Consider the following 15,929-nt stretch of genomic DNA (forward strand, 5'->3'; position numbering starts at 1 on the left):
GTCTTCCCTGAAGCCCTAAACCGGTCTAATCCCTCCGGATTAGAGCCCGCCGGTGTCCGGTGGCAGCGAGCCACAGGCGGGAGCCAGACACCGTCTCCTCTCCACCTGACCCTAACCCATAACCCAGGCTACCCATTAACCAGGCTAACCCTTAACCAGGCTAACCCTTTACCAGGCTACCCCTTAACCAGGCTAATGCTTTACCAGGCTAACCCTTAACCCAGGCTACCCCTTTACCAGGCTAACCCTTAACGCAGGCTACCCCTTTACCAGGCAACCCCTTAACCAGGCAACCCCTTAACCAGGCAACCCCTTAACCAGGCTAACCCTTAACCCAGGCTACCCCTTTACCAGGCAACCCCTTAACCAGGCTAACCCTTTACCAGGCTACCCCTTAACCAGGCTAACCCTTAACCAGGCTAACCCTATACCAGGCTACCCCTTAACCAGGCTAACACTTCAGGCCACAGGTGAGAGCTCAGCGCTGTCTCCTCTCCAACTTACCCCAACCCTTAACCCATGCTAACCTTGACCACAGTCAGCGGCCAGACGTCGAACACCCGTCGTGTGAGGAGCTGCTAACATTCCCACCCCGGTTGAAACGACATCTTGGAGGGATCCACGGCACAAACTAATTCACAGCACGCACCGATGTAGCGCTTGACTAGCGACCGCGGCCGGACCGGCAACACCACAGAGCAGCCAGGTCTGCGAGCAGTTCAGAGCCTCATCACCATACGGCCTGATGAGCCCTTTGAGACCGCAGCTGGGATTCAGGGCTGCACCAGCAGAACGGAATTGAGTTGAAATTAAACTAGGGAGGTCTGTTAACCGCTAGCAGTGCAGGCAGGCTAGCTAGAGACTGTTAGCTGGTAGCCATACAGAGTGGGTAAGCTAGGCCTGCTAGCGGTGTGTTCAGAGCAGCTAAGCTAGGCCTGCTAGCGGTGTGTTCGGAGCAGCTGTTCTTATCCTCATCATGAGGCTAAGCTGCTCCGGGGGCTAATGTCCCCCAGATTACTGGAGGCTCTCCTCCTCCCCTCAAACAGAGTGGGGGGTGGGGGGCCAGCTTGAGACCCTCCTGGAGGTGAATCCTACTATGGCCACGCCAATATCCTGAAAAGACACGCCCGCCTCTATTTCTGATTAGTCCGTCACACCTATCTTTGATTCTACTGTCCATAGATTCGACTACCGCGCTTTTACTGGCTTGATGGACACTGTGACTTTGTTTAAAGACGATGGAAACGTTGAACACGAAATGTTTTTAAAAAAAACATTTTATTCAAACAAACATTGGGAACTTGTTAAAAAATAAGTCTTTATAAATATTTATTATTGCACGAGTGGCGGTGAAGCCTGTCTGGTCCGGTCTGGATCTGGTCTTGGTCCTGGATCCGGTCCTGATACTAGTCCTGGTGGCTCTGGTCTCTACTGGTCTGGTCTCTACTGGTCTGGTCTAGAGGGGTCCTGGGTGGCTCTGGTCTCTACTGGTCTGGTCTGGTCTGGTCTGGCGTGGTCCTGGGGGGCTCTGGTCTCTACTGGTCTGGTCTCTACTGGTCTGGTCTAGAGGGGTCCTGGGTGGCTCTGGTCTCTACTGGTCTGGTCTGGTCTGGTCTGGCGTGGTCCTGGGGGGCTCTGGTCTCTACTGGTCTGGTCTGGTCTGGTCTAGAGGGGTCCTGGGCGGCTCTGGTCTCTACTGGTCTGGTCTGGTCTGGTCTAGAGGGGTCCTGGGTGGCTCTGGTCTCTACTGGTCTGGTCTGGTCTGGTCTAGAGGGGTCCTGGGCGGCTCTGGTCTCTACTGGTCTGGTCTAGAGGGGTCCTGGGTGGCTCTGGTCTCTACTGGTCTGGTCTCTACTGGTCTGGTCTGGCGTGGTCCTGGGGGGCTCTGGTCTCTACTGGTCTGGTCTGGTCTGGTCTGGCGTGGTCCTGGGGGGCTCTGGTCTCTACTGGTCTGGTCTGGTCTAGTCTAGAGGGGTCCTGGGGGGCTCTGGTCCTCTCGGAGGTCCAGGACCAGACTCCGGATCTGGTCCCGTTTGGATCTGATCTGCTGCCGTGGAAACCAGCCCTCCAGACGAACCGGGAGGTCAAAGTGCACCACAGGGTTCTGGAGGACCAATCAGAGAGCAGGGTCAGGGCAACAGCCAGGAGGAGGTGAGGGAGGAGGAGGAGGAGCAGGAGGAGCAGTACCTGGAGGAAGCTCTCTGCATACTGCAGGAGGTACAGGCCGCAGTCGCTGCTGTTGTCCTGCAGGGGGAGCCGGCACACGGCGCTGCACAGGGTGTCGGCCGTGAAGAGGCGGGCCCTCCCTCTCCTCACCTGCCACTCCACCTGCAGGTATCTGGAGGGGCGGAGCCTCGGGTTACTGCTGACCGAGCCCAGTGGGGTGAGACGCGGTGGGGTGAGACGCGGTGGGGTGAGACGCGGTGGGGTGAGACGCAGAGGGGGTGAGATGCAGTGGGGTGAGACGCGGTGGGGTGAGACGCGGTGGGGTGAGACGCGGTGGGGTGAGACGCAGAGGGGGTGAGACGCAGTGGGGTGAGACGCGATGGGGTGAGACGCAGAGGGGTGAGACGCGGGGAGGGGGGGTGAGGTTGGGGAGACTCACTCTCTCAGCAGCCTGCAGGCGTTCTCATGGGCCGACAGCCTCAGGGAGTCCATCACCAGGATACAGGGCCTGGCACACACACACACACACACACAGAGTGAGGAGGAGGAGGAATAGACACGTGTGTGTCTATGCACACACGTATAGACACACACACATTATTGTATATAAAAAAGGATACGCAATTTGGGTTTTTGGACCTCAGGAAGAACAGCACTCGTCTGTGAATGAGAGAGCTGATTGTGGATCAATACACAATTCAATTCATAGACACACACACACACACACACACACGTATAGAGACACACAGACACACACACAGACACATATAGACACACACACACACACACACGTATAGACACACACACACACACACACGTATAGACACACACAGACACACACACACACAGACACATATAGACACACACACATATAGACAAACACACACACACACACAGACACACATATAGACACACACACACAGATACACAAATGCACACACACACACGTACATACACACACACACACATACACAAAGGCACACACACACACACACACACACACACAGGTGACTCCCGCAGGCCATCGGACCAGGTGTTGGGTGGGTGGGGCTGGTTTCTATGGTAACATACCTCTTTAGAACCCTTCCTCTCTCGCAGCCCGCCTGGGAACACTCCTGCACACACACACACACACACACACACACAAGCACACATTAAATGTGTGTGTGTGTGGATATATAATGTGTGTGTGTGTGTCTGTGTGTGTCTATACGTGTGTGTGTGTGTGTGTGTCTATACGTGTGTGTGTGTGTGTGTGTCTATATGTGTCTGTGTGTGTGTCTGTGTGTCTCTATACGTGTGTGTGTGTGTGTGTGTGTGTGTCTATGAATTATGTGTGTGTGTGTGTGTGTATAATGTGTATGTGTGTGTGTGTGTGTGTGTGTGTGTAATTACCGGTGGTCTGAGGGTGGAGGCACTTGGCTTAGTTTTGCTTTTGTCTTTAGACCCTGGAACACAGAAATCATCTTCATCATCTTCATCATCACCACCACCACCATCACCATCGTAATGCCAGAGGCCTCAGCGGAAGCCTGGGGATAGATTTGACCTTTTCCCTGGTGTTCGGCCACAGGGCCGGCCCAGTCCTGGTGCTGGAGACCCTCCAGCCCCGGGAAGCAGATGACAAGCAGGTACCAATGAGCCCTGGGGGGGGGGGGGGGGCGTTACTCGACGTTACTCAACTCGACACACACACCAACAGGAAGAGAGAGTGGGTCTGTGGGTGTGTGAGGACAGACAGGAAGTGGGCGTGTCTTACTCCTGGTTGACGGGGACAAACAGGAAGTCCTTGGTGAAGATGTCGACGTGTCGCGTCCACGTCTTCACCCTCTGGTGGCGCACCTCCCTGGTCCTACAGGAAGTGAGGTCAGAGGGGTCAACAGGAAGTAGTGACAGGTCAGTGGGGTCAACAGGAAGTAGGATGGGCTAAGTGAGGTCAACAGGAAGTAGTTGGAGGTCAGTGGGGTCAACAGAAAGTAGGATGGGCTAAGTGAGGTCAACAGGAAGTAGCACTCACAGCAGGGCGGGGACTTCCTCCCCCTGGGCGCGGCGTCTGGACAGCTGCCTGAAGAAGAAACTACTGAAGACATGACACCGCTCGGAGAACCCCACAGGCACCTCCTCCAGGAGCAGGTACCTGGAGGAGGAGGAGGAGGAGAGAGGGTTAGAACCCCACAGGCACCTCCTCCAGGAGCAGGTACCTGGAGGAGGAGGAGGAGGAGAGAGGATTAGAACCCCACAGGCACCTCCTCCAGGAGCAGGTACCTGGAGGAGGAGGAGGAGGAGGAGGAGAGAGGGTTAGAACCCCACAGGCACCTCCTCCAGGAGCAGGTACCTGGAGGAGGAGGAGGAGGAGAGAGGGTTAGAACCCCACAGGCACCTCCTCCAGGAGCAGGTACCTGGAGGAGGAGGAGGAGGAGGAGGAGAGAGGGTTAGAACCCCACAGGCACCTCCTCCAGGAGCAGGTACCTGGAGGAGGAGGAGAGAGGGTTAGAACCCCACAGGCACCTCCTCCAGGAGCAGGTACCTGGAGGAGGAGGAGGAGGAGAGGGTTAGAACCCCACAGGCACCTCCTCCAGGAGGAGGTACCTGGAGGAGGAGGAGGAGGAGAGAGGGTTAGAACCCCACAGGCACCTCCTCCAGGAGCAGGTACCTGGAGGAGGAGGAGGAGGAGGAGGAGGAGAGAGGGTTAGAACCCCACAGGCACCTCCTCCAGGAGCAGGTACCTGGAGGAGGAGGAGGAGGAGAGAGGGTTAGATACCCACAGGCACCTCCTCAAGGAGCAGGTACCTGGAGGAGGAGGAGGAGGAGGAGGAGAGAGGGTTAGAACCCCACAGGCACCTCCTCCAGGAGCAGGTACCTGGAGGAGGAGGAGGAGGAGGAGCCGGACTCACTTGAGGTAGAAGTCGATGATGACGTCGTTGAGGAAGATTCCGGGCTTGAGGCAGGCCAGGTCCTCCGTCGTCACGGTGATCCTGCCCTTAGAGGGGGGGGCGGGGTACTGGATCAGCCTCTGGCCCGCAGAGCTCCTGGCGCTCTGATTGGACCCCTCCTAACACACACACACACACACACACACACACACCTGCAGTGAAATATTGCACACGAGAGAGAGAGAGAGAGAGAGAGAGAGAGAGAGAGGCCTACTCACCGTGGGCTGCCCCAGGAGCATGAGGAGGTGCGTGTGGAGGTGGGGGGGGAGGTCTCTGAGGAGGCGCAGGGCCTGGCTGAGATCCAGAGGGGAGGAGATGCAGTACTCCTCCGTGCCCAGCAGGGAGAGACAGAGAGCGGCCTGCAGCTCAGACACACTGAGGACCACCAGCAGGAACACACAGCTCCCACCTGGAGCGGGGGGTGGGTGTGAGACAGGGTGGATGTGAGACCGTTTTGTTGTGAACCAGGGTAAATGTGTAACATGATGAATGTGTGACAGGGTGAGTGTGAGACAGGGTGGATGTGAGACTCGGTGGGTGTGAGACAGGGTGGGTGTGAGACTGGGTGGGTGTGAGACAGGGTGGGTGTGAGACAGGGTGGGTGTGAGACAGGGCGGGTGTGAGACAGGGTGGGTGTGAGACTGGGCGGGTGTGAGACAGGGTGGATGTGAGACAGGGTGGGTGTGAGACTCGGTGGGTGTGAGACAGGGTGGGTGTGAGACTGGGCGGGTGTGAGACAGGGTGGATGTGAGACCGTTTTGTTGTGAACCAGGGTAAATGTGTAAAATGATGAATGTGTGACAGGGTGAATGTGACAGGGTGGATGTGAGACTTGGTGGGTGTGAGACAGGGTGGGTGTGAGACAGGGTGGGTGTGAGACTGGGTGGGTGTGAGACAGGGTGGGTGTGAGACAGGTTGGGTGTGAGACTGGGCGGGTGTGAGACAGGGTGGATGTGAGACAGGGCGGGTGTGAGACAGGGCGGGTGTGAGACAGGGTGGGTGTGAGACTGGGCGGGTGTGAGACTGGGTGGGTGTGAGACAGGGTGGGTGTGAGACTGGGCGGGTGTGAGACAGGGTGGATGTGAGACAGGATGATGCTCACCATGCTTGGTGACGGGGTGGATGATTGACAGCTCAGTCTGCAGCAGATTGGCCTGTGCGTCCGTCACCCAGAGGAAGAGCAGCGAGGGGGCGGGACCTCCGCCGGCCACGCCCCCTTCCCACAGGCCGTGCCCTCTGACCTGGGAAGCGACCACCACCACCTCACACTCCCCCCCGCCAGCGTCCCCTGGAGAGAGGACGCCTGTTAGCATACAGCCTGCTGCGTGTTACTAGCACGTGTTAGCATATGTTCGGATACAGCCTGCCGCGTTTTCCTGGCAAGTGTTAGCATACAGCATCACCCTGTTACTACAGCCTGCTGCCTGATGCTTGCACGTGTTAGCATGTGTTAGCATACAGCCTGCTGCGTGTTACTAGAACGTGTTAGCATGTGCTAGCATACAGCCTGCCGCATGTTCCTAGCAGGTGTTAGCATGTGTTAGCATACAGCCTGCCGCGTGTTCCTAGCATGTGTTAGCATACAGCCTGCCGCGTGTTCCTAGCGTGTGTTAGCATACAGCCTGCCGCGTGTTCCTAGCGTGTGTTAGCATACACCCTGCCGCGTGTTCCTAGCACGTGTTAGCATACAGCATCACCCTGTTGCTAAAGCCTTCTGCGTGTTCCTAGCGTGTGCTAACACGTGTTACTGTTATGTATCACTAGGTGTTCCTAGTATGCTTTAGTTCCTACCTTTCAGAGGAAGTATGATGGCGTGCTCTGTGATCTGGAGAGAGAGAGACAGAGAGACAGAGAGACAGACAGACAGACAGACAGACAGACAGACAGACAGACAGAGAGTCACAGACAGGGGAGACCCCTCAGATTAAGGGGTGTGTGTGTGTTTGTGTGTGTGTGTGTGTGTGTGTGTGTGTGTGTGTGTGTTCCTGTGTGTGTTTGTGTTCCTGTGTGTGTGTGTTCCTGTTTGTGTGTGTGTTCCTGTGTGTGTGTGTGTGTGTGTGAGGGCCTCACCCTCAGGGCCCCGTTGGGCCCCGCCCGGGTCAGACCCAGGTGGAGGTCGCTGAAGCCCAGCTCCATGACGGGGGGCGTGGTCTGATCCGCTGTGCTGGCCCCGCCCCTTAGACCCGCCGCAGGACCCAGTCCACGACTGGAGAGGACCGACCCACCGGCCTAAAGCACACACTTAATTAGACTAACAATTAAGCACCAATTAAGCACTAATTAAGCATAAATTACTCATAAATCAGCTGAAGGGATACTGCCTCATCCTACCTGCGTCCGCTCTGCAGGTGAGGGCTGGACACCTTCCTCCTGCTCACCATCCTCTTCCTCACTGGACAGCACAACTGGGAGAGAGGATCTCAGGTTACCACGGTGACCATATGATCCGCCTCCTGACGGAACGTTAGAACCCAAATCTGACCTCAAGTAATCCTAGGGGGCGGTCCTAACCGCCGAGCCTGTAGGGGGCGGTCCTAACGTCACCCTGTAGGGGGCGGTCCTAACGTCACCCTGTAGGGGCGGTCCTAACGTCACCCTGTAGGGGGGGGTCCTAACGTCACCCTGTAGGGGGGGGTCCTAACGTCACCCTGTACGGGGCGGTCCTACCGTCAGCCTGTAGGGGCGGTCCTAACGTCACCCTGTAGGGGGCGGTCCTAACGTCACCCTGTAGGGGGCGGTCCTAACGTCACCCTGTAGGGGCGGTCCTAACATCAGCCTGTAGGGGGCGGTCCTAACGTCAGCCTGTAGGGGCGGTCCTAACATCACCCTGTAGGGGCGGTCCTAACGTCACCCTGTAGGGGGCGGTCCTAACGTCACCCTGTAGGGGTGGTCCTAACGTCACCCTGTAGGGGGCGGTCCTAACGTCAGCCTGTAGGGGGCGGTCCTAACATCAGCCTGTAGGGGGCGGTCCTAACGTCAGCCTGTAGGGGCGGTCCTAACGTCACCCTGTAGGGGGGGTCCTAACATCACCCTGTAGGGGGCGGTCCTAACGTCACCCTGTAGGGGGCGGTCCTAACGTCAGCCTGTAGGGGGCGGTCCTAACGTCAGCCTGTAGGGGGCGGTCCTAACGTCAGCCTGTAGGGGCGGTCCTAACGTCACCCTGTAGGGGGCGGTCCTAACGTCAGCCTGTAGGGGGCGGTCCTAACGTCAGCCTGTAGGGGCGGTCCTAACCTCCCCCTGTAGGGGCGGTCCTAACATCACCCTGTAGGGGCGGTCCTAACGTCACCCTGTAGGGGGGGGTCCTAACATCACCCTGTAGGGGCGGTCCTAACGTCACCCTGTAGGGGGGGTCCTAACGTCACCCTGTAGGGGCGGTCCTAACGTCAGCCTGAAGGGGGCGGTCCTAACGTCACCCTGTAGGGGCGGTCCTAACGTCACCCTGTAGGGGGCGGTCCTAACGTCACCCTGTAGGGGCGGTCCTAACGTCACCCTGTAGGGGCGGTCCTAACGTCACCCTGTAGGGGCGGTCCTAACGTCACCCTGTAGGGGGCGGTCCTAACGTCACCCTGTAGGGGCGGTCCTAACATCACCCTGTAGGGGGGGTCCTAACATCAGCCTGTAGGGGCGGTCCTAACATCAGCCTGTAGGGGGCGGTCCTAACGTCAGCCTGTAGGGGCGGTCCTAACATCACCCTGTAGGGGCGGTCCTAACGTCACCCTGTAGGGGGCGGTCCTAACGTCAGCCTGTAGGGGGCGGTCCTAACATCAGCCTGTAGGGGGCGGTCCTAACGTCACCCTGTAGGGGCGGTCCTAACGTCAGCCTGTAGGGGCGGTCCTAACGTCACCCTGTAGGGGGCCTTACTGGGCTCTGCTGGGCTGCCGGAGGCCCTCCTGGCCCCCAGGCGGAGGGAGCTGCAGGCCCCCCTCCTCGCCCTGGGCAGCGGGCCTCTGGCCGCCTGCCAGGAGGTCCGGTTCAGGGACAGCCTCCGCTCCGCCTTCTGGGACTGCGGGGGAGCAGGTCTGAGGGGGGGTGCCGGGAGGCGGTCGGAGCTGGGGCCAGGTGCTGGAGAGACCGCGGGGGTCCGGCTGGGTCCAGAGGCCTCCCCATCAGAGGGGTCCGAGTCCACGGAGACCGCCCTGACCCCCGCACACCGGCCTGGGGGACAGAATACAGTCCCACGGTCAGAACTGTGTCTCCTCTAAAACACTGATCCTATCAGAACTGTATCTCCTCTAAAACACTGATATCAGTACTGTATCTCCTCTAAAACACTGATCCTATCAGTACTGTGTCTCCTCTAAAACACTGATCCTATCAGAACTGTATCTCCTCTAAAACACTGATCCTATCAGAACTGTATCTCCTCTAAAACACTGATCCTATCAGTACTGTATCTCCTCTAAAACACTGATCCTATCAGTACTGTGTCTCCTCTAAAACACTGATCCTATCAGAACTGTATCTCCTCTAAAACACTGATCCTATCAATACTGTATCTCCTCTAAAACACTGATCCTATCAGTACTGTATCTCCTCTAAAACACTGATCCTATCAATACTGTATCTCCTCTAAAACACTGATCCTATCAGTACTGTTTCTCCTCTAAAACACTGATATCAGAACTGTATCTCCCCTTAAACACTGATCCTATCAATACTGTATCTCCTCTAAAACACTGATCCTATCAGAACTGTATCTCCTCTAAAACACTGATCCTATCAGTACTGTATCTCCTCTAAAACACTGATCCTATCAGTACTGTGTCTCCTCTAAAACACTGATCCTATCAGTACTGTATCTCCTCTAAAACACTGATCCTATCAATACTGTATCTCCTCTAAAACACTGATCCTATCAGTACTGTGTCTCCTCTAAAACACTGATCCTATCAGTACTGTGTCTCCTCTAAAACACTGATCCTATCAGTACTGTATCTCCTCTAAAACACTGATATCAGTACTGTATCTCCTCTAAAACACTGATCCTATCAGTACTGTGTCTCCTCTAAAACACTGATCCTATCAGAACTGTATCTCCTCTAAAACACTGATCCTATCAGTACTGTGTCTCCTCTAAAACACTGATCCTATCAGTAGTGTATCTCCTCTAAAACACTGATCCTATCAATACTGTATCTCCTCTAAAACACTGATCCTATCAGTACTGTATCTCCTCTAAAACACTGATCCTATCAATACTGTATCTCCTCTAAAACACTGATCCTATCAGTACTGTGTCTCCTCTTACACACTGATCCTATCAGAACTGTGTCTCCTCTAAAACACTGATATCAGAACTGTATCTCCTCTAAAACACTGATCCTATCAGTACTGTGTCTCCTCTAAAACACTGATCCTATCAATACTGTATCTCCTCTAAAACACTGATCCTATCAGTACTGTATCTCCTCTAAAACACTGATCCTATCAATACTGTATCTCCTCTAAAACACTGATCCTATCAGTACTGTTTCTCCTCTAAAACACTGATATCAGAACTGTATCTCCCCTTAAACACTGATCCTATCAGTACTGTGTCTCCTCTAAAACACTGATCCTATCAATACTGTATCTCCTCTAAAACACTGATCCTATCAGTACTGTATCTCCTCTCAAACACTGATCCTATCAATACTGTATCTCCTCTAAAACACTTATCCTATCAATACTGTATCTTCTCTAAGGCACTGCTCCTATCAATACTGTATCTCTTCTCATATCTCTTCATCTCGCGTGTTGCCATGACTCTGACATCATCACCCACCGGCCCCAGACCTCTTCTTCAGTGGTGCCCGGTCCGGAGTCAGATGGTCAGAAGCCCTCTTAGGACGCCACCTGGTGGATACAACCAGACACAGCTGTTAACGGGACTAATGACCTCATGGTTATAGGACTAATGAGGTCCTGTTTACAGGGATAATGAGGTCCTGTTTACAGGGATAATGAGGTCCTGTTTACAGTGATAATGACTTCCTGTTTACAGTGATAATGACTTCCTGTTTACAGGGATAATGACGTCCTGTTTACAGAACTTATGAGGTCATGTTTACAGGACTTATGTCATGTTTACAGGACTAATGACCCCGTGTTTACAGGGATAATGACCTCATGTTTACTGGGATAATGAGGTTGTGTTTACAGGGCTAATGAGGTAATCTCTTCAAGGATCATAAGGTCTTGTTTACAGGGATAATGACGTCCTGTTTACAGGGATAATGACGTCCTGTTTACAGGGATAATGACGTCCTGTTTACAGGGATAATGACGTCCTGTTTACAGGGATAATGAGGTCCTGTTTACAGGGATAATGAGGTCCTGTTTACAGGGATAATGAGGTCCTGTTTACAGGGATAATGACGTCCCGTTTACAGGGATAATGAGGTCCCGTTTACAGGGATAATGACGTCCCGTTTACAGGGATAATGAGGTCCTGTTTACAGGGATGATGAGGTCCTGTTTACAGGGATGATGAGGTCATGGGGCAGGGGAGTCCTACCCGTTGGCGAGGCTGAACGGCGGTCGGGCAGCGGGCGGCGGGGGCGAGGGCGAGGGAGGGTGAGGGTGAGGGGGTTTAGAGCCCCCTCCCGGCTCCTTCAGTGACTGCTGGATTCCCAGGCAGGACTTCACCGTGTCTCTGAAGAGCTGCTGGGAGTAGCTGCACAAATAACACAGCGGTTAGGACCTTAGTCAACCTGGTTAGGACCTCAGTCAACCTGGTTAGGACCTTAGTCAACCTGGTTAGGACCTTAGTCAACCTGGTTAGGACCTCAGTCAACCTGGTTAGGACCTTAGTCAACCTGGTTAGGACCTCAGTGAACCTGGTTAGGACCTTAGTCAACCTGGTTAGGACCTTAGTCAACCTGGTTAGGACCTCAGTCAACCTGGTTAGGACCTTAGTCAACCTGGTTAGGACCTTAGTCAACCTGGTTAGGACCTCAGTCAACCTGGTTAGGACCTTAGTCAACCTGGTTAGGACCTCAGTCAACCTGGTTAGGACCTCAGTGAACCTGGTTAGGACCTTAGTCAACCTGGTTAGGACCTTAGTCAACCTGGTTAGGAGATAATGTGAGCCTGGTTAGTGTATGCTAGTTAACTGGGAAGGACCGTAGTTAGTCTGGTTAGCGTATACTAGCTAGCCTGGTGGATATCTGGTATATAAGGCTAAAGACTGGCGTGTCCATCGACGCCTGGTCAGTCCTCTCTTAGTCTGCAGCGGGGGGGGTAGTTTACTCTGTAAGGGGTGTGGTTTACTCTGTAAGCCCCGCCCCCTGAGCACAGCGTGATCTTACCTGCTCCTCCCACCTCTGGGGCCGAACCCCTTCCCAGAATGCATCATGTCCTTTCGTCCGGCAGGAGCCCCAGCCCGGTCAGAAGGACAGAACTGAGGACAGAACCAGCGGAGAGGGCGTTAGAGGAAGAGCTCTCCTCCCAGCCGCTCGGCTCCTGGTACTGGACCAGTGTGGCCAGTACGGTTCTGCAGTGGAACCACAGGGCCAGTGGAGGCCCTGGGTTCTCCAGTGGAACCACGGGGCCAGTCCAGGCCCTGGGTTCTGCAGTGGAACCACAGGAGTACCAAGAGTGTGTAGTGTGTGTACCAGTGTGTGTACCAGAGTGTGTAGAGTGCTTACCAGTGTGTGTAGTTTGTGTACCAGAGTGTGTAGTGTGTGTACCAGAGTGTGTAGTGTGTGTCCAGAGTAGGGATGGGGATTGAAACCCGGTTCTATCAAGGACCCGCTTTCATTAACATTTCGAAAATCATTAACATTTGGGCTTATCGATACCACTATCGAGTCCCGTCCTTCATTTATTGTTTTTTTTGTAACGTAATGTTGTGTCCCTCGAGTCGCGTCACGGCCTTTAAATCAAATCAATCCATCACTGCAGCGTGTCCACCAATGTTTTTGAATGGAATTGTAAGCAAACAGGTATTACAAGTGAAACAAGTGAAGTCTGGCCGTTAACTTTGCTTGCAAGGATGGCTGAACGGGTGAAAAGGGCGAAAATCATTAATTGTAAAGGGGGGAACACAATCTCAATGGCCAAGCACATTAGCATTGTGCATCAAATAAAGGCTAAATGCAGTACCTTCGACTGTCTTCGAGTTGAAAAGATTCTGTCTCCTCCTCCTGTCGCACCACAGACGGGCCCGTCTGAATCATCCACTCAAACTACGAGCGGTTATCGCAAACACAGACATTGCCGCTAGACCCGTCAATTAAAAATAGTAATCCAATTATGAAATCTGTGTTGTAATCAGCAGCATACAAGCTAGTTATCTTAAAAAGTAAATAAAGTTTCAGATGTACTGCGTGATGATGTGTTGGCTCAGTACAACGACTGTTAGGTTATCATGATGCGTTCAAATGTAACATAATGCGTTCAAATGTAACATAAAGAAACGGTCAATTAAGTTTTTGGTGAGAAACATGAGTAAAACTGTATTACTCATGTTTCTGTGTTACTAATAGAGTTGTATAGTGCTCTAATCATTTTAGTTTATATAACTAAAACTACTGATGCCAATATTTATGAAGAATTACATATTTAATTTTAAATGCAATTTTTTATTTCCTTAATATTTTCCTCATCACTAAAAATGCTTTGTATTTACACCAATTAATAGATAAGTATCGATAGTGGTATCGATAAAGACTCGGATCGTTAAGGAGTATTGAAAATGGTATCGATATCAATAAATATTAATTATCCCCATCCCTAGTGCAGAGTGTGTACCAGAGTGTGTTGTGTGTGCACCAGAGTGTGCAGTGTGTGTACCAGAGTGTGTTGAGTGTGTACCAGAGTCTGTAGTGTGTGTACCAGTGTGTAGTGTGTGTACCAGTGTGTGTACCAGAGTGTGTAGAGTGTGTACCAGTGTGTAGTGTGTGTACCAGAGTGTGTAGAGTGCTTACCAGTGTGTAGTGTGTGCACCAGTGTGTGTAGTGTGCATACCCGAGTGTGTAGTGTGTGTTCAGAGTGTGTACCTCTGGGGGGGGCACCCCATCCTGCAGGCGGGAGAGTGGCGACTGCATCCGGAAAGGCTCAGAGCCTTCTCGGGGGGGGCCCGCACTCCGCTTGGGGATCTTGAAGGGAGAAGCCATGCTGGGGCCAGGGGAGCCCCCACAGTCAGGACAGACTCCTCCTACAGCCAGGTCTCTGTGACCCACATACAGCTAGTGAACGGCATGAACCAGTCAGGACAGTGACCCACATACAGCTAGTGAACGGCATGAACCAGTCAGGACAGTGACCCACGTACAGCTAGTGAACGGCATGAACCAGTCAGGACAGTGACCCACATACAGCTAGTGAACGGCATGAACCAGTCAGGACAGTGACCCACGTACAGCTAGTGAACGGCATGAACCAGTCAGGACAGTGACCCACATACAGCTAGTGAACGGCATGAACCAGTCAGGACAGTGACCCACGTACAGCTAGTGAACGGCATGAACCAGTCAGGACAGTGACCCACATACAGCTAGTGAACGGCATGAACCAGTCAGGACAGTGACCCACGTACAGCTAGTGAACGGCATGAACCAGTCAGGACAGTGACCCACATACAGCTAGTGAACGGCATGAACCAGTCAGGACAGTGACCCACGTACAGCTAGTGAACGACATGAACCAGTCAGGACAGTGACCCACATACAGCTAGTTAACGACATGAACCAGTCAGGACAGTGACCCACATACAGCTAGTGAACGACATGAACCAGTCAGGACAGTGACCCACATACAGCTAGTGAACGACATGAACCAGTCAGGACAGTGACCCACATACAGCTAGTGAACGGCATGAACCAGTCAGGACAGTGACCCACATACAGCTAGTGAACGGCATGAACCAGTCAGGACAGTGACCCACATACAGCTAGTGAACGGCATGAACCAGTCAGGACAGTGACCCACGTACAGCTAGTGAACGGCATGAACCAGTCAGGACAGTGACCCACATACAGCTAGTGAACGGCATGAACCAGTCAGGACAGTGACCCACGTACAGCTAGTGAACGACATGAACCAGTCAGGACAGTGACCCACATACAGCTAGTTAACGACATGAACCAGTCAGGACAGTGACCCACATACAGCTAGTGAACGACATGAACCAGTCAGGACAGTGACCCACATACAGCTAGTGAACGACATGAACCAGTCAGGACAGTGACCCACATACAGCTAGTGAATGACATGAACCAGTCAGGACAGTGACCCACATACAGCTAGTTAACGACATGAACCAGTCAGGACAGTGACCCACATACAGCTAGTGAATGACATGAACCAGTCAGGACAGTGACCCACATACAGCTAGTGAACGACATGAACCAGTCAGGACAGTGACCAACATACAGCTATTAACACTATGAACCAGTCAGGACAGTATTACCCAAAACGGAGCTAGTGAACGATATGAACCACAGACGCTGAAGTCAGAGGCACCACAACTTACATTTTAATATCTATCAACCAGAGAGAGAGAGAGAGAGAGACAGAGACAGAGAGAGAGGTGTAGGGTCTGTGGTATGGTCAGTCGTTAGCTCTTTCTCATAACTCCTCCACTTTAAGCCCCCTTCTCACCTCTCTCTAGCGGGCTAGCGGCGGAGCTCCCAGCTGATTTCTTCTTCTCGCTCCTCATTAAACTTCAACATCGGTGTCACGGGAGGAGCATGCGTACTGTGGGGTTCTGTACTCTGCCGCACGTGAAGCCGAGCGATAAAACAGTGCATTGATATGACCTGTGGTATATTAAAAACAATTATAATAAATATAATAGTAATACACTGTTTGTCGGTTTGCTGGTGCTAGCAGCTACCGGGTCTCAGA

General features: G+C 53.3%; 1 protein-coding gene across 5 annotated transcripts; it reads right to left on the reverse strand.

Annotated features, from left to right (window-relative positions):
• Positions 1 to 1,299: 1,299 nt before the first annotated feature.
• Positions 1,300 to 15,922, reverse strand: LOC307075319 (sentrin-specific protease 7-like). 5 transcript variants are annotated; one of them, XM_079735878.1, is made up of 20 exons: positions 15,684 to 15,922; positions 14,081 to 14,252; positions 12,389 to 12,480; positions 11,596 to 11,754; positions 10,864 to 10,934; positions 8,961 to 9,254; positions 7,431 to 7,504; positions 7,170 to 7,328; positions 6,891 to 6,924; positions 6,202 to 6,387; positions 5,318 to 5,508; positions 5,061 to 5,218; positions 4,184 to 4,303; positions 3,926 to 4,018; positions 3,716 to 3,810; positions 3,562 to 3,614; positions 3,238 to 3,281; positions 2,606 to 2,674; positions 2,188 to 2,338; positions 1,300 to 2,104 (listed from the first exon to the last, which is right to left on the reverse strand). In XM_079735878.1, the coding sequence occupies exons 2-20, from the start codon at positions 14,195 to 14,197 to the stop codon at positions 1,967 to 1,969; spliced, it is 2,298 nt and encodes a 765-aa protein (XP_079592004.1). In that variant the 5' UTR covers positions 14,198 to 14,252; positions 15,684 to 15,922; the 3' UTR covers positions 1,300 to 1,966. The 5 variants fall into 5 exon arrangements, 4 of the variants coding, with proteins under 4 accessions (XP_079592004.1, XP_079592005.1, XP_079592002.1 ...); XR_013811840.1 differs by lacking the exon at positions 1,300 to 2,104 and having other exon boundaries at positions 2,206 to 2,338; positions 2,606 to 2,826; XM_079735879.1 differs by lacking the exons at positions 1,300 to 2,104; positions 2,188 to 2,338 and having other exon boundaries at positions 2,509 to 2,826.
• Between the last annotated feature and the right edge of the window lie 7 nt (positions 15,923 to 15,929).

This window comes from Pollachius pollachius (assembly GCF_949987615.1).
Source record: "Pollachius pollachius genome assembly, chromosome: 4".
NCBI lineage: Eukaryota > Metazoa > Chordata > Actinopteri > Gadiformes > Gadidae > Pollachius > Pollachius pollachius.

Excerpts from the sequence above, each read along its gene's own strand:
- LOC307075319 (XM_079735876.1), bottom strand. The coding sequence starts at position 14,197 with ATGGCTTCTCCCTTCAAGATCCCCAAGCGGAGTGCGGGCCCCCCCCGA. Across the intron at positions 12,481-14,080 it reads ATGGGGTGCCCCCCCCAGAG|TTCTGTCCTTCTGACCGGGC; the intron begins GTACACACTCTG and ends TTCTGTCCTCAG. Across the intron at positions 4,304-5,060 it reads ATCATCGACTTCTACCTCAA|GTACCTGCTCCTGGAGGAGG; the intron begins GTGAGTCCGGCT and ends CTCCTCCTCCAG.